Source organism: Carassius gibelio, chromosome B1 (genome assembly GCF_023724105.1).
Source record: "Carassius gibelio isolate Cgi1373 ecotype wild population from Czech Republic chromosome B1, carGib1.2-hapl.c, whole genome shotgun sequence".
NCBI lineage: Eukaryota > Metazoa > Chordata > Actinopteri > Cypriniformes > Cyprinidae > Carassius > Carassius gibelio.
In genome coordinates, this window is record NC_068396.1 from 8,542,143 (window position 1) to 8,560,577 (window position 18,435).

At 34.4% G+C, this 18,435-nt stretch overlaps 1 protein-coding gene across 9 annotated transcripts in view; it reads right to left on the reverse strand.

Moving 5' to 3' along the window:
• The window catches only part of LOC127949208 (dystrophin), a 113,239-nt gene that overhangs the window by 34,132 nt on the left and 60,672 nt on the right, over nucleotides 1-18,435 (reverse strand). For 7 of the 9 annotated variants that reach the window (XR_008152264.1, XM_052546235.1, XM_052546232.1 and 4 more), the window contains exons 37-56: nucleotides 17,206-17,376; nucleotides 16,889-17,005; nucleotides 16,486-16,620; nucleotides 15,991-16,143; nucleotides 15,600-15,770; nucleotides 14,109-14,219; nucleotides 13,767-13,912; nucleotides 13,452-13,575; nucleotides 12,663-12,838; nucleotides 12,352-12,499; nucleotides 12,054-12,185; nucleotides 10,988-11,137; nucleotides 10,321-10,401; nucleotides 10,045-10,126; nucleotides 9,747-9,913; nucleotides 6,394-6,511; nucleotides 5,733-5,944; nucleotides 5,443-5,597; nucleotides 5,025-5,214; nucleotides 2,136-2,308 (exon numbers count right to left, since the gene is read on the reverse strand). Coding sequence is in view for 8 of the 9 variants with exons in the window: in XM_052546235.1 (XP_052402195.1) it covers nucleotides 2,136-2,308; nucleotides 5,025-5,214; nucleotides 5,443-5,597; nucleotides 5,733-5,944; nucleotides 6,394-6,511; nucleotides 9,747-9,913; nucleotides 10,045-10,126; nucleotides 10,321-10,401; nucleotides 10,988-11,137; nucleotides 12,054-12,185; nucleotides 12,352-12,499; nucleotides 12,663-12,838; nucleotides 13,452-13,575; nucleotides 13,767-13,912; nucleotides 14,109-14,219; nucleotides 15,600-15,770; nucleotides 15,991-16,143; nucleotides 16,486-16,620; nucleotides 16,889-17,005; nucleotides 17,206-17,376 (2,912 nt within the window). In the remaining variant the exon portion in view is untranslated. Of the gene's footprint in view, nucleotides 1-2,135; nucleotides 2,309-3,268; nucleotides 3,403-5,024; nucleotides 5,215-5,442; nucleotides 5,598-5,732; nucleotides 5,945-6,393; nucleotides 6,512-9,746; nucleotides 9,914-10,044; nucleotides 10,127-10,320; nucleotides 10,402-10,987; nucleotides 11,138-12,053; nucleotides 12,186-12,351; nucleotides 12,500-12,662; nucleotides 12,839-13,451; nucleotides 13,576-13,766; nucleotides 13,913-14,108; nucleotides 14,220-15,599; nucleotides 15,771-15,990; nucleotides 16,144-16,485; nucleotides 16,621-16,888; nucleotides 17,006-17,205; nucleotides 17,377-18,435 lie in introns of those variants that run through there. The other 2 variants (XM_052546230.1, XM_052546236.1) reach the window with 2 other exon arrangements.

Sequence of the window (18,435 nt, forward strand, 5' to 3'; positions counted from 1 at the left end):
GCAACTGAATTTTACAAAGGAAGAACTGGATAAAGGGGGAGATTCGAGAAATCTTTGAATCTTGTATTTGAATATGCATGAACATTAAAAAAGCTTTTACCAGCTCTTTCTTCTAACAAGGCAGATTCTAGAAGTTGCTTTTTATTACTAAAGGAACTCAATTTGCATTCAAACATCATGAATTCAGAAGTATAACAGATTCTGTCTGGATAAAAATTGCAGACTTGAAAGCAAAACTAAAAGATTTTTACATGAATTATTAAAATAATTATTAAAATAAGACAGCAATATATTAGCTGTAAATTATAACTTATTACACTTTTGGAAGTTTATGGGTTTTATATTTTGTGAATGAATATAAAAATACTCAATTTTAATTATGATTATTATTATTAGTAGTAATATGTTATGAATGTAAACGATATTAATTTAAGGACACTTTTAAAAGTTTGTTGGTCTTTAGTAATGATAATAATAAAATTATACATAATTATAATTAAGTAGTAGTAGTAGTGTTTGGCAACACTTTAGAATAGGTAACACCTATTAATTGCTTATTAGCATGCACATTACTAGAATATTAGCCTTGTATTAGTAATTAAGATAATATTAATGTCTTATTCTACTTGACCTTATTCTACATCCCTAATCTTACCCAGTACCTAAACCTAACAACTACCTTACTAAATATTAATAAGCAGCAAATTAAGAATGTATTGAGAGAAATGTTGTAGTTAATAGTTAACAAGTGTTGCCTATTCTAAAGTGTTACCTAGTGTTTTAACTAATAATATTATAATATTAAGATACATAAATGATCAATATACAGACAAATATAATATAGTTGTAAATAACAATATTAAATTTTAAATGTAAAATGTAATTACATTTGAAAATATTACGATAGACAAAGTTATTTTTAATTGTAATACTATTTTACTATATTGGTGTTTTACTGTATTTTTTAGCACATAAATGCAGCCTTGGTGAGCATAAGGGAAATTTTCTAGGCTTGATTGTGTTTATGGGATGCAGTCTAACAAGTGTTAATGCTTCTTTTTTTTAAAAAAAAACAAAAAAAACATTATTTTTCATTTTGATCATTTCCTGCTTCCTCAGAAATAGGTGATGGGCTCTCATTGGTTAGCTAGCAAAGTGCGTTGTGATTGGCTAAACCGCCTCTAGTGCACGTCTACATGTCCTGCCTCTCACCTCTGTGGCATGTGCTGCGGTTGTATTGTAAACAATACCGTTGTTAATATCGCTTATCAGTTTGAGCCCGACTTAGAAGCAGAGGATATTATTGAAGAGGATTGTGCAGAAACCGTGTAAGCATAGCTTTTAATGATAGTTAGATGTTGTAGTTGCTGCTAGATACACTGTTATTTGTAAATGCTATTGCTTCTGTTAGCTTTTGATATACAGTTTTATCCTGATTAAAGCTTTAATACATAAGGGAAACTACATGCCATGTTTAATGATTCTCATAGCTAGTGTTGTCAAGGTACCAAAATTTCAGTATTCGGTACCGATACCAGTGAAAATCCATAGTTCTCTGTACCAATTTCGGTACCAAAGCACAACACAAATTTTTTTGGTAAATAAAGAGGATTTTCTATTAAAATTAAAACATGGAAGAAATATTGTGTGTTTTATTTCTTTAAAAAAAAGTTTTATTAATTTTTTCAACAGTAGTAGCAGTATAACATACATTCTACTAAATAATAGTAATATTTCTAGCATACATATATATATATATATATATATATATATATATATATATATATATATATATATATATATATATATATATATATATATATATATATATATATATATACACTCAAAAATAATCATTCATTGATCATTAATTTCAGTAATGCAAATGATCCAGGCAAATAACATGTCAAATAATAATATTTAATGTTAGGGAACCCTAAGTGTTAGTAATGCCTTGCAAGTAGAAGTAAAAATATGCCAGCTTATACTTTATATTTAAAGTCAAATAAATGCATTGGTTTGCACATAGTATTACGCAGGCCTGGGGGTTATATATGACCACATTATTTTTCAAAGCCCGGTTCTCCTCAGTGTGAATTTTCCTAGATTAAATATAGATGATTAATTTGTCTTACCTTATACTCATAACTTTGTTACACAACTCATGCCACCGATGTCCCATGTCATCAAGCCGTTTTTGTAGCACCACGGCATTGTCTGTTCCCTCCAGAGATGACACGATACGCTGTCCATTTTCATCTAATGAATGGTACATCTCCCGGTGGGCATCAATCTCTGCCTGGAGATCCTGCAAGGATTAAAAGAGATCACAGACATCCAAGTTACAGTTCACCATGTGATTAGAGATAAAGAAAGAGTCTATTTGACTTCTCCTGATCTACTGTGTGCATACTAACAAGATATACTTTTGGAACATGTTTTGCTCTAATCGAATATAACATGCCACAGTAATAGTAATGTTATAACTTATAAATTATTAAAAATGGGAACACTTGCATTACATTCCACTGCATAATATAAAGTAAAAATAAGTGTTATTTAAGTATCATTGAGATATTACAGTTTTAAAAATATGTTTATTAATTAGTTTTAATTTTTGTATTTTGCATTGTCATTTTAATTTTACATTTTTAGTAATTTTGTTTTATCATTTGTATTTGATACCTTTTTTAAATATGTCTATACATTTTTATTAGATTTTATTCTTGTTTTAGTCATTTAGAACATCAATTTGAACTAAATAAGATAAAATTGTATGATATAATATTATATTATATTATAAGATATGATATAATATAATAAATTATAATATAAAATTATATAATATAATATAATATAATATATACCTTAAACTCATGATATTGATTTAAAGACAAAATCAATAATAGTTTCAAATGTTATCACTAATCTCATTAATTAAAAATTGCATTTTTAGACATATATTATGTATTTTAGTAGTAACGTAACTCAGCAGCATTTCAAAATTCATGTGCTTTAAATGGAAATCTATTTTATCACCATATTCCACAAATCACCACGTATTGAAACATTCAAATACTTTTTTTTCCTCATTATCTGAGAATATGTCTAAGAAACCAACAAGTTTCATGCATTTTCTCTGACAACATTTTAAGTGTTTGTTCCCATAATTTGAGATCACACAAACCAACTTCATTCAAAGTGATGATGCAAGCCAAACAAATCCAAAGTCACGAAGCAACCGTGAAGCTGACAGTGAGGATCAAACCTTAACATGATACGTCTTCCTGTGCAACATATCCAGTGAACGAGCGACATCAATTGAATTGAAAACAGCCCGTCTGACTGTCTGCAGCACACAATCCTTTAATTCCCCACCATGTGGACGTGTCTGACGCGAGGCACAAGCGAGGGAGAAAGGGACACCGTGAGGATGAGAGCGAGGAAATGTATTCTGCGACCATGTGTCTACATGTGATGTGAAACGAGCTGCAGAATGCCAGTGGCGGAGGCACACTGGCCCTGTTGTTTGAGGCGCGAGTGGGCACTGCGAGTGAGGAATGGGTCAGAGCTGGTTTTCTGGGAGAACAGAGGCTTCTCTTAATAGCCCACGTCTTTGTCTGCCTCTTCATATTTAACTGCGTCTCTGCACAGTTGCCAAAGGCACATATCTCCCATACCAGTGAGCGGCGGGCGACCTGGACAATGGACCCGTCAGTTTACGCCGCTTTCCTAATAAATAACACTTAAACTCCTGAGAGCTGATAATGGCAATGGAGTTTTTTACTCTTATTACTCTTCAGTAATACTGTTGTCGTGTCTATGTCCTAAAACCCCAGAAAAACAGCACCACATTAAACACTATGCTGTTTAAATCTAAGGACGAATGCTGTCTTATCTGTATTTTAATGCAGAAAAGCTGCATGCGGATAACGTCATAGAATGTTTTAGAAAAGTGTGAATGTAAACTTATATTTTTATTTATGTTGGTCACAGTTGTCTGTGATATTAAAACCGGATAAGTAAGTTAGTGCAAATTTTCACTAAGGAATGAACACTGAGAAGGTTTCCAAAATGGGGTTCATGATGAAACTGCAAGGTGCTTGTGAGTTGATGAAAAGCTAATTTATTATATTGAATGTAAAACGTAAATAAATAAATGGGTCTGCATGATGCGGTTATTAAATAATAGGCTTCAATTCAGTGAATGAACTGTATAGTCTAATGTGCTGCATGTTTCACAGTGAAGCACACAGTGCATTAATATAATTATAAAATTAAAAAAAGTTTTATTTTACAGTACATTTCTAATTTCTTTATTTTATATATTTTTTTAAATAGTTGAAACAGTTACTAATAATACAGAGTAAAAAAATACTAATAATAATGATTAAAATTATTATTATTATTATTATTATTATTATTAGAAATCAGAGAATCTTCAAATGTAATTTTTAATTATTGTCATTTACAACTATAATATATATATATATATATATATATATATATATATATATATATATATATATAATATAAATATATAAAATTTGTTTATTTTTATAATTATTTTTCGAATAGTTAAATTATTCTACTACTAATAATAATCACAATTTCAATTTATTATTATTATTATATTATTATTATTATAATTTACAACTGTGTATTTCTGTCTTTATTTTTAGCCTTATTTTATAAATAAAAGTTAAAACATACTACTACTGCTAATAGCATTAAATTAGTAAAATGATTAAAATTATTATTATTGGAGAACCGTAAATATTCAAATGTGTTGTTAAATTACTGAAATAATAACTTAAAATCTCTGGGGGTAATTCAAAAATATTTTATGTTTAAGAGTACTGACAGAAACAAAAAAACAAACAAACTGGAAAGCCTGGAGTAAGGTTTGTCTCATCAAAGCGTGTGGGTAGCAGGAAATGTAAAACCTGGACTGGAGCTGGAACAGGGTGCCTAAATTCTTTTTAAACAAGAGAAAATTGCCGTGATTTGGAAATACCACTTACCTGCCATTGCTCAAGTAAATGCCGCACCGTGGCAGGGTTTTCCAGAAGTCCCTCCTTAAACGTGGCATCTTGTAAGACATTGGCTGTGGTTTCTGCTTCAGTTAGCCAATTAAGGAATTTCTCCAGGTCCAAGTAGAAATGCTGTAACTGTCGCAGTCCGGCTTCCAGATCTGCCTCCTTGTCCCCTGCACTGAAAGGGAAATTACTTCATTATTAAACAGAAACAAGGTTAAACACAATTATCCTGAAAGCAAGAATTGCACCTTGAAATAACCTCTTATGCACCCTCACTGTGTCAGAAGTACTTTATTTTCAGACTCAATAATACCACAAATACTTTTTTTCAAGGAGAATGTTATTATATGTCATTCCACTGGTTGGTGATACTGAAAAATCTAAGATTTAAATAGAAGCTCACCGCTTTTTCATGTTGGCCCAAGCTAAATTCATGCTCTCCGTCATTTGTTTAACTTTGCTTGTGTCATCGTCTGCATAAAGGGTCAGTAGTTTGTTTGCCAGCTCATTGGTGACATTCATCTGAGCTTGCCACTGCTGGATATCCTTGGAAAGTTGCTGCAATATAATAATACAGCATTTGTAGTAATCAAATCACATGTGTTCATCTGCAGTTCATTCAAGAAACACAAGCACACTTGTTTCTCGCTTATGTTGTGTCATGAAATAGATATTGTGTTCATTCTACATTACCTTGACATCTGCATTTTGGCCTTTCAAACCAGCAGCACTGTGAGAAACCTTTTTCCAACCCTCCAGCTTTTCATTGGCTTTCTTAATGAGAGGCTCCACCCTTTTTCTGGCCTCCAGCCAATCGCTGGAGTCCTTGTACATGTTCTGCAGTTGAAGGACCCTGTCTGTCAGCTTGGTGTGGGAATCTTCCCAGTGTGCCTGTAATTTTTCAACTTGAAATAAAAGACAGAATGTTTCTAAAGGACAAGTCTGAAAATCATAGACATACTTCATATAATGGTCTATAAAATGAAATTCATTCTTTTTGAAAGAATAAATAATTCATTTATTGGTTGGTTGAAAGACCAATGCCACACACAACCAAATATAATGCTATTAACGAAATATTTTTTTTTTTTTTCTTTTTTTGAGCAACAATGTATGAGCAACAAGATATTACACCAGATATTACATCATAAAAATGCTTAAACTCTTTTGTCTAATAGTATATTGTAGTTGTGCTGTCTTATAACACTGTATGACCTTGAGATGCCTGTTAAGACATTGTTTCTGAGATTTAGTTTTCCATCAAGCCGTTACAATGTTAGAACCTTCTTATCACCACAAATACAGTGTATCGCTGAGAGAGAATATGGATATGGATGAGGCCAAGCTGACTTACTGCGGTCTGTAATGGTTGCCCGTGTCTCAGGGTTATTGGTTTTGTTCTTCAGGTTCTGAGCCGCAGTGATTTGTTTGTTCAGCTGTGGGCATCTTTGCTCCATGTCTTGCAGTGTTGACTGTTAAATCACAGCAGAGAATTCTTTTACTACAGAGTTGTGTGGGATCTTGTGGTCTCATGAGGCCACTCTGTGAGGTAAAAGAACCATACTGTATATTTTTTGCAATATGTTAGTATGCTAAATATATTTTGGTGATATTTCTGGAGATTATATTGGTTTATAGTTTTATATTATATTGGTAATTAGTAATAATAGTATTACAATTTAACATGTGAAGGGATAGTTCACCCAAAAATGAAAATTTGATGTTTATCTGTGTACCCTAAGGGCATCCAAGATGTAGGTGACTTTGTTTCTTCAGTAGAACACAAACTGAGATTTGTAACTGAAACCGTTGCAGTCTATCAGTCTTATAATGGAAGTGGATGGGAATCAGAGCTAAAACATACAGAAAAAAACAAAAAACAATAAAACATACAGAAAAAAAAAATATATATAATTAAACCCTGCGGCTCTTGATGATACATTGATGTGTAAAGAGGTAAAAACATAAATACTCTTCAGTTTCTTGCACAGACCGATCTTTTCATGTCTTTACACATCAAAATATCGTCACAAGCCTGATGGTTTAATTTGGTTTTGTACGTTTTTTTTTTTTTTTATTGAATGTTTTAGCTGTGATTCCCATCCACTTAAATTATAAGACTGTTAGACTGCAACCGTTTGAGTTTAATATTGTGTGTGTGTGTGTGTGTGTGTGTGTGTGTGTGCGTTAGTACTAGGCAACGCAAAAAAAAAAAAAAAATTAAAGCATGATTAATCGCATATTTTTTCTGTGATTAGTTATGCACAAAATTCAATAATGAATTCAAATGTAGTGTAACAGCATTTTTCCATTTAAAAGTACTTCTATATTAATTAACAATATTATTGCTATATTATTAACAAAACATGAATGTACAATGTACAACATGAATGTAATCAAATTAAATATAAAACCAAAGCTATTTGCAACTGCCAGGGGATTAGCCTCAATCATAACATTATAACATGCACCTTAGAGACCTGCACCATCATGGGACATAATGCAGAAGAGTGTGGTGCAGGACAACACTTGATGGGCAAGTGCGGGTGCGGGCGGGTAGAGACTCGTGTGTGTGTGTGGTGATGCGGGAGAATACGTGTGTACTCTCACTAGGCAATTTTAACCATGCTCAAGCACGTTTGACCCCCAAAGCCTGGTTCGTTTGTCTAGTGTGACAACAAAACAATGCATTCCACTGTGCTGAGCAAGAGCATTTCTCTGCTGTCTTCACATGCTATTGTCGGAAACTTCCTATTTCCCACTTATGAAGTCGTGAGAGCTTCGTATGAGCTCTGCTGCAGTCTTCCCACCCCCCTTAATTGCTCTCATTGAGACGCATGATGACACCTATCCCAAGGCAGTACCGATCAACATCCCACCCCTCCTGTGACCCATGGTTTGTCTTTGTGTATTCAGAGCCAGTCAGTGTTGGGCAAGTTAATCTGAAAATTTAATTAACTTTTTTTTTTCTAATCGCTGATTACTGATTACTCCTTTTAAAAGTAATCACGTTACTGTTTACTTTATTTCAAAAGTAATTAGTTACATTACTATTTATATTACTTCTTCTGTAGCTACATTTACAATCTAGATTATAAAACACTGCATTCTGTCAGCAGAAACATTGGCTTGTAACTATACACTATTACTATTTTGTAAAAACTATTAAAGTGTTAAATTGCTCCGTTACTAAAAAAGTAATCAAATTACAGTAACGTGTTACTAAGTAATGCATTAGTGTCCAACACTGGAGACAATGATCAACAGATCTCTATAAATATAAAAAACTGCAGTAATGTGCGATAAAATAATTGTTGGCTTTAATCAATTAATGCGTTAACACAATAATAATGCGTTAACTTGCCAAGCCCTAATATATGTGTGTGTGTATATATATATATATATATATATATATATATATATATATATATATATATTAGTGGTAGGCCGTTATTTGCGTTAACGTCCTGCATTAATGTGAGACTCTTATCGGGCGATAAAGAAAATATCGCCGTTGGAGCTGGGTCTATACTACGCGAGCTATGATGACAAGTCTTTAAACCTGTGTGTATGCCTACTGTGAAATTACCACATCAAACGTGACGTGCTAACATGGATGCATCTAAGATGCCGCCGGGTTTGCTTCAGGGAAATTATTTTTTTTTTTTTAAAGAAGCTTCCCAATGGAAACCTCGACAAGACGAACACCTATTTCAAACATAATCTGTCTGCAGTGCGTATGCATTCCGTGTGCATTACGTATGTGGTGCTGAAGCAGCACGGACTCATTCTCATTGTGCTTTCACACAGGATGCGTTTGCAGTCCGCTACTCGTTACGTAAACGATCACTACACTGCTGCAGACACACCGCTCCTGGAACGCACTGACGGACCGCAACCGCGTGAACGCTGGAATCCGTTAACATGGGTGCGTAAAAAAATACGAAACGCATACGCACTACAGACGAATTATCTGTGAAACAGGCCTAAGGTTGTCTGCACTTTGTGCAATGTGGAATTTGTTTACAGCTTTCTCAAGCAGTTTGTGAGGCATTTTGGAAACAGAAGATGAGCCCCTGGTCTAATGCACCACCTGTCTTGAGAAACCCCTTCTCAAAGATTTAACATTACTTTTAGTCATTGTTTTATTTGGGTAGCACACATAGTCTGAATGCCTTCGGAAGAATTCAAATGAGCCATTTTAATCTACATTAGTCTAGATTAATTCCAAGATTACAGTGAGATTAAAATGAATCTATGCCCACCCCTAATATATATAACACACATACCCACACACCCGCAAATACAATATGTACCAACCACAACTACATTTTTAACACCATTTTCTTTTTATTTCATGGCCTATGTTTAATGCTGTGCTATTAAGACTTCAAGGTTCTTCATCTTAATGATTTTTGCAGCTCAATCGAACAATATATTCCTTGAATGAATATCTTAACTAATAATAATAAGGTTTAGTCTGCTGCTAATTTTAAATGTGAAAAGGCTAGCCAATCATAACAGAGGTCATTAACATTTACTGTACAGCCTGTGTAGTTCTAAGGGTCATTTTTGGTTAAACTAAATTCTCTTTGCTACTTTAGGGAGTATGGAGAAAAAGATTCAATGTTGCCCCTGCAAGACAGTAAACAAAGTATTTTACTGTGGAAATGGAATAAGAGCTGCAAGCTAAAGTCACAATCTGACCTTGAGTTTCACCGTCATTTCGTTGATCTCGTCAAGATCTCCGACCATTACTCTCTGAGTCTGGACCATGTGATCCAAAAGATTGAGCCAATCATCAAGCTCCGCCCAGGATTTATTGAATTTATCAAGGGCCGCATCTCCTGCTGCACTACCAGTCAAAGTTACGGCTGGAAAGTAACAAATGATCTTTTGTTCAGACTTTAAGATGTCCAACATCACATAAGCAACACGAGATGTGTGTGAATTTTAATAGCATATTATTGTAGCTTCAATCATCACACATTATGCGATTTCATACCTGCGAGCTGACATTTGTCTCGCCAGTCTTTAAGGAGAACTTGAATGGATGTCCAATCTGCACTGAGGCCATCAAACTGCCCCTGGAATACATCAATCCAGGAGAATTACATTAAATAAAGTTTCATGCCATGAAGCTGATAGACTAATATAGTATGATATATTACATTACAGTACAGCGATGGTAGATACTACTGGGAAGTGTGCAGAGTAATCTAATATCATAGTCATAGTGTTTCTGAGATCATATTTAATAATATCACGGTTGATTAAACACCTTCTCCGGTTGGCATGGTGGTCTCTCTTTTGCCAAAATGGCTTCCACTGCTGGTTTCTTTTCCTTTACATCCTCCTCAATCTACACAAAATAAAAACAAATTAACAACAATCTTCATTAAACGAGCAATCTAGTCCAGGTCATATGTCACTCCAAAATCAAAAGGTACAAAAAAAAGTAAGTAAACCAGCCACAAACAATTCAAAACTACATAAGTACAGATGTACAGATTTTTTTCATAAGTTCAGTAACTGAAAGAACAAATGATTTCCTGAACCCATTAGTTCCATGTCTAGGGAAGCGAAACCCATGTCTAGATTTGGAGTCTAATTAAATTGACAGTCTATGTCATCTAAAAAACCTCTAGCTACAAATTTGAGAGATTGTGTAAAATAAGACCAGTGAGTTGGTGACAGTTAAATAATATTGGGTCATTAAAAAAGTTAAATCAGACTTTTATAATAGACTGCAACATTAAAGTTTCCTTAATCTTTGGAAACATCTTGTTGATGAATGAAGGGATCAAATAAGCAACAAGCCTCTACAAACTACACCAGGCTAAATATTATTGCCTAAAGTTGAAATAAGACAGAAAGCAGTATTATGACAAATCAGGACTCTGGGTAGTGTGTTCTACATATGAGCTTGATCACGTCTCTGAGATTACCTTCGGGTCCACTGCAGTGGGGGACTGCTCAAGATGATTCTTTGTAGAGGAGGCCCAAATTGAGAGCTTGGAGAGCTGTTCCTGGTACAGAGACATATCCCTCAGGAGATCCTCGATTTGTCGCTGCTTCTCAGGAAGATCAGTGGACACCTTTAGAATAGAGAAAGAAGCATTTAAAGTTCTTTGCAGTAAATCACTGCAGGAGGCAATCTTTCTAGAACATTTCCAGGTGATATTTTACACCAATTTTTCATACAGGACAGAAAGCTTATTTTTAGGACCATTATCACTTTTTGCGTTGTTTTCATGACATTTACATTTTTTATATAAAAAGGGGGATTAAAAAAAAAAAATTTGAACCCAAACAGCATTTGCAAGTCAATAAAGTCACATTTTAAAATATAAGAATTTCACTGTCTTAACAACATAACTGCTTGAACAAAATATAAAAAAGGGTAAACATATCCTACTATTACACTGCAACAGAAGAACTTTTTCAGTCTTCCCACTTAAAAAATTCTCTGTGTGTTACTTACTGTTTTTGTAATTAATTGTGGAATTTACTAGCAATTTCTGAGTGGATTATTTTTTCAGTGTAATCACATTTTCAAACTTATTAATTTCACTGTATCAACAAAATAGCACAGTATTTATATAACATATAAAAAAAATGCATTTAACTTGTGCTAACATAAACAAATATATGTAAAGATTCAATGCATTACAGTAGCCTCAGGTTAATTAAAAAGAAAAAAAAAATCACCAGTTTGGAGGAATTACTGTGATTTTAGGGGGAGATTCTGTATGCTTAATTGTCATGAAAATAATGTAAGAATGCAAATAAAATAATAGAAACCTATTATGGGGTAAAATGCAATTTGCATACTTGAGATGAATCTTGTAATGTATTAGAGGTACGCTATTATGCATCTACAATTACTTGAATCAGACTATTCAATGATAATGCCCTCATTAGGCTGTAATTACGCCAAGGTCACAATATCATTGAATTTAATGGGGCCAGAAAGGTCAAACAGAAGAGAAGGAAAGAAACGATTTAGATTACCTTGGCCCATCGCATGTTGATAACCTTTAGATGTTTCTCCAGAGGTTTGACTTTATCAGCTGGGAGAGATGAGCCTTTGCTGTTGATCTGATGAAGCACTTGCTTCCTGCTCGGCAGATCCACAACCCGGGCCTGAAGATTTTCACACACACACACACACACACACACTAATTATCTAGTCTTTGTGACTCACTTTTGGGTATTTGCCTCATGGGACAATTTATATTTTAATATGGAGCTAAAAGCTATATTTCCCCACCCCCCATGTGTGGTATCTTTTTAAGCAAGTGATTTTTACCTTCACTTTTTCTAATGTTGCACTGAGCTGTTCCTTGTGACCTGCTTCTACAGGAAGTGCAACCACAGCCTCTGCATCATCCAGCCAGGACTGAAACTCCCCCATGTCTTCATTTAACTCGGCAAGAACAATTTTTGCCCCTGCAGACCTAAAACACACAGCAGCCATATTTATGCATTCCTTCAAAATAAGGACAAAAGAGGGCAATTACGTAGGTGTTTGCTGCTCAAATTGAATTATGCTAAGATATTCAAACGTGTGCAGTTTTCTCACAAGCTGCCTGCATTAATGCGTCCTGAATTTTTACTAACCGTCTCTTGATCTCAGTGAGCTGGCTGGTGACTTTGGCCCAGCGGGAGTTGATAGAGGCGAGCTGCTGTTTAATGTGGTCCCTGTCGTCCTTACTGCACTGTGGAGCCAGATCTGTCCCAAGAGCATTGAGCCCCTTCACTGCAGCTTCCTGTTTCTCCAAGCCCCCCTGGAGCTCCTGGGAAAGTAGAATGTCACAGTATTGATGCTCTGAAAACCAATCTAACATGACTTACTGCCTTTAAAAACAGATAATAGTTATTAAAAATAATCCACCCAAATATGAAAATTCTGCCTTTATTATTTTCTCACCTCATTTTGTTCCAAACCTGTATGACTTTCTTTGTTTTGTAGAACATAAAATATGATATTTTGAAGAATGTTGGTTACCAAACTATTTCGGTTACCACTGATTTCCATTAGATTCTTTGGTCATCAATATTTTTCAAAATATCCTCTTTTGTTTTCTGCCCAAGAAAGAAATTCATCCATGTTTGGTACACATGAGGGTGCAGAATTCATGACATCATTTGAATTTTGTTTTGGTCAACTATTCCTTTAGTGGTAGTCTTAATATCTACACCAGGGATATTCAAATCTGGCTTATCCTGCATAGTTTAGCTCTAACCCTAATCAAACACACCTGAGCATGCTAATCAATGTCTTCAGGATCATTAGAAAATCACAGGATTGGGAGTTTGATAAGGGTTGGAGATTTGCAGAACCCTGATCTACACCATACAATTTTTTATATATTATATTTAAATAATAAAATTCTAGCCACAGATTACCTTGAGGTGGTCTCTGTTACTTATGGGGTCTTTTTCATACTTCACTACTGTCCTCTCAGCATCTGTGAGCCAATTGTCAAGCGTTTTATGCTCCTCACTGAATTTCTTGGCTTTTTCAAGGCGTCTGGACAGCAACACAAGTATACAAACAGAAAATATTGAGTCAGAGAGTAAAGCGAGAGAATGTACTGAAAAAAATACTATACTGTACTATAAGATGGTATAAACACCTTGGAACAATTCGCCTATTTAATAACATTCTATTGACTAAAATGACAAGACAAATTCCAACAGTGTATTGTCATTCATCCTTACGCAAGTCGTTCATGATATAGCTTTTTAAGGTTTTCCCAGTTGGTTCTGAGCAGCTGGACAAGTAAACTCTCTTCCGGATGAGAGGCACCCCTTCCCAGAGCTTCCGTCACTGGACTCTCCAGTTTATCCAGATTAACTTTAACCTCCTAAATCACATGTTACACAACTGATTAAAGCATTTATATTCATTTTACTGCTGTTTCAATGGTGGGCGTAAAAGAAATGGTGCTCATGTACAGCTCACGAGCAAATCAATAATAAGATTGAATCAGCTCGTGTATACAAAAATGCATTGGCTAATAAAAATCATTTGTAGAAATGAGACATGGTTTATGATATAACCTTAAGGCACTTCTCCTGTTGGGGAACGTTGATGAATGCTGCAGACCAGCGCTCAGGAGAGTTCAGCAGAGCTTCGTTTTCAGCGATACACTGCAGCAAAAACTGCAGCTCCTGAACATTCGAGGATGGAGAACAAATGTGTCTCATTCAGTTTTACTTAGATGAAAAAAAAAAAAACAGATTACTGTTCAATGAAGAGCAATAAACAGATGGAAAAATGAATGTTCAGGAAATAATAATAATAATAATAATAATAACAACACTTCATACAACTACAATTGTTTTTTAATCCCTGATTAAATCAATAAACCATAAAATGCAGCACATTACAGTGATTTTAAAACAGGAAACTTTTAACAATACTTCAGTATGTTCCTTTTTTTTATGTGACCCTGGAACACAAAACCAACCATAAGTTTTAGGTTTTTTTGTGTGTGTGTGATTTCTACATCATCTGAAAGCGGGATAAATATGCTTTCAATTGATATATGGTCTGTTAGGATTGGACAATATTTGAACATCTGGAATTTGAAGGTGCAAAAATATCTAAATACTGAGTAAAGCGCCTTTAAAGTTGTCCAAATGAAGTCCTTAGCAAGGCCTATTACTTATCAAAAATTACATTTTGATATATTTACGGTAGAAAATTGACAGAATATTTTCATGGAACATCTTTACTTAATATCCTAATGATTTTTGGCATAAAATAAAAATCTATCATTTTGACCCATATAATGTATTGTTGGCTGTTATTACAAATATACCCCAGCAACTTAAGTTTTGTGGTCCAGGCTCATATATAAAATATGCTTTTTCAATATTTGCTTTCTGTATAGTAAATGTATAAATTAAAAATATATATACAGTACAGACCAAAAGTTTGGACACACCTTCTCATTCAAAGATTTTTCTTTATTTTCATGACTAATTGAAAATTGTAGAGTCAAACTGAAGGCATCAAGGGCTATTTGAGCAAGAAGGAGAGTGATGGGGTGCTGCACCAGATGACCTGGCCTCCACAGTCACCGGACCTGAACCCAATCCAGATGGTTTAGGGGTGAGCTGGACCGCAGACAGAAGACAAAAGGGTCAACAAGTGCTAAGCATCTCTCGGGGAACTCCTTCAAGACTGTTGGAAGACCATTTCAGGTGACGACCTCTTGAAGCTCATCAAGAGAATGCCAAGAGTGTGCAAAGCAGTAATCAAAGCAAAAGGTGGCTACTTTGAAGAACCTACAATATGACATATTTTCAGTTGTTTCACACTTTTTTGTTATGTATATAATTCCATATATAACTCCACATGTGTTAATTCATAGTTTTGATGCCTTCAGTGTGAATATAAAATTTTCATAGTCATGAAAATAAAGAAAACTCTTTCAATGAGAAGGTGTGTCCAAACTTTTGGTCTGTACTGTATATATATATGAATATATAATGTTGTTAAGCCAACATCTATGGACTTTTTTTTACCACCAAGAGCACACTTACACTTTTGTGGTGCACTTGAGTGAAATTAACATCCAGCTCCGCCCAGCGTCTATTAACCGGGAGGAGGCGGGGCTCCACCAGCTTGGCAGCTCCGCCCTCAGAAAGCAGACGGCCCAGTCCGCGCAAGTCCTCCAACTTCAGACGCTGCTGTTCAATCTCAGAACCTACTGCCTGATGGAGAACATACATCAATTGTTTTAGTGTACAGTCTTTGCTGAACTTCTTAAGAAGGGAGCAAAGTGACTTAAAAGACACAGTAAGTCCCTTTATACTTTTTTAAAAAACATCCCTATTGGGAAGAACTTTGAAAAGGCTACTTTGAAGAAACTAAAATCTAAGAATATAAAAACTAATTAAGACTGGTAGTGTACACAGAAACTCCCACTCTCACTTTCATTCGGGGCTCCTCGGGGGGATCAGGAAGCTCTGCTAAGGTCTTCTCAATTTTGTCCAGCCACTGCATCATGTCATCTGTTTTCTTACAGAACTGGTACCACTGCGGGGCAAGAGCAAGGGCCTTTTTCTTTCTCAGGGCTCTCAGATTCTATAAATGCAGAATGAATATATTAAGCCTTTTTACATATGGTACATTCATACACCAAAAACTGTAAAAACTACGATTATATAACCCAGCAAAATATAATTTACCCAAGTTTAACATACCAACTCGAGCCTAAACCCTATATCGATATATAGGGTTTGACCGAGTGCTGATAGTACGATAACTCCTCTAGAAACGAATGCCCTCCCTGACCTTAGTTTTGACCATGTTTCTTCTAACCTACTGTAACCGAAGTGTGGCCTTTCTTATTCCAGTTTTGACCTTGTAAACTTTGAAAATGCATCAAATGTGTGCTTGACATGTAGCAGCATGCAAAAGAATTACCTTCAGAGTGTCATATTTGTCATGAAGAAGATTGTGTTTCTCATGGACAGCCTCTCTTTTCTCCCCCTTAGGAGTTCTCTTGAGGAGATTTTCTCCTTTTAAGAACAGTTCATTTAGGGCATCCTCATCTATGCCCTGTGAATGAAACAGCCAAAACAGTCAAACCTATCAGTCTATCTACCTATTAGACAATTTCAGCCATTAAAACCCATAAGCAATGTAGTGATGCACTGTGCCAGCATTTGTTACTCATGAACCAGATACATTCCCTGAAACTCATTATGTTTCTTGTCATGAGATCTTTACGATAAGCTCGGAGGCTGTTTCAGCTATTCGCTGCCTGTGCGGTTCCAGTGACTGAAATTAATTTTAGCCGAAGAAACAGCTGAGAGTATTTTCTTACCGCATCCTCCAGGAAATCTTCCTCTTTTAGACTTTCACCTAATTTAATCTCCTCGTCCAGCACCTGGAGCCATATATTAGCCTGTCTGTGGTACTCATCTAACTCTTGAGAGGAGGCCTGCAAGAAAATATGATCAAATATATAAAAATCCAATTATATACACACACAAAAAAATCTATTTTCTAAGTGGGATAATAAGACAATGTCTCTGCCGAATTTAAGGATCAACAAAGGAAGAGAAATCGGATGGCTCACATGGCTCTGAGTTCTATGTATTTGTGCACGTATATAAGACATACAGCATTTCATAACACTACCTGTCCCATTAAAATCCTCTTTGCAACAATGTCAAATCGTTGATTGAGCTGTTCTAGCTTTGGTTTCACTTGAGCTTTACAGTGTTCCCCTCTGTTCTTTATAAGGTCCTCTGCCAGAACCTGCACCGCTTCAACCTTGCCCTTCACCTCCTCCAGCTCCATCCGCAAACCCTAGACATTCAAACAATAAGAACACATCAATTTTGTGTGCTAGATTTTTTGAGGGGGATTTTTGATATATATATTAATGCTGTCAAACGATTAATCGTGATTAATTGCATCCAAAATAAATTTTTGTTTACATAATATATGTGTGTATAAATAAAAACACATGCATGTATATATTTAAGACAAATATCTTATATTTGTATATTAAATATATTTATAAACACATAAATATATGCATGTAAATACATGTTTATACATACTATTTTCAAAAAATATACTGTATGTGTGTGTATTTATATATACACATTTACAAATATATAATTATACACAGTACACACACATATATAACATAAACAGAGATGTATTTGGGATGCGATAAATCTCGATTAATTGTTTGACAGCACTAATATATTTGACCTTGGACCACAAAAGCCCAATTTTTCAAAACTGATATTTATACATCAATGAAAGCTGTATAAATAAGCCTTTCATTGATGAATGTTTTTTTAGGATAGGACAATATCTGGCTGAGATAAAATGTATAAAAGATAAATAAATAAATGAATAATAAACATTTTATTTATTGTTCAAATTAAGTTCTTAGCAATGCATATTACAAAAATTAAGTCTTAATGTATTTAGAGTATAAAACTTACAAAATATCATCATGAAACGTGATCTTTACTTAATATACTAATAACTTTTGGCATAAAATGAACATTTTGACCCATACAATGTATGTTTGGCTATTGCTACAAATATACCCCAGCAACCTAAGACTGGTTTTGTGGTCCAGGGTCACATATATATTTTTTACATATAAAAACAAAACAAAAAAACCTTCTGAAACTTCAAAATGCATATATATCATATGTAAATGATAACAGAAATGATAATCAATAAAACTACAAAACTTTTTTTTTTTTTTTGTCTGTCTGTCAGTTTTGTTCTCCCTAATGACCTAAACTAGATTTTTATATGCTGCAAATTGCTTCCAATTAATGAGCCATCAAAACATTATTGTCACAGAAGAGATTGATAACTGTTTATTTAATTTGATGG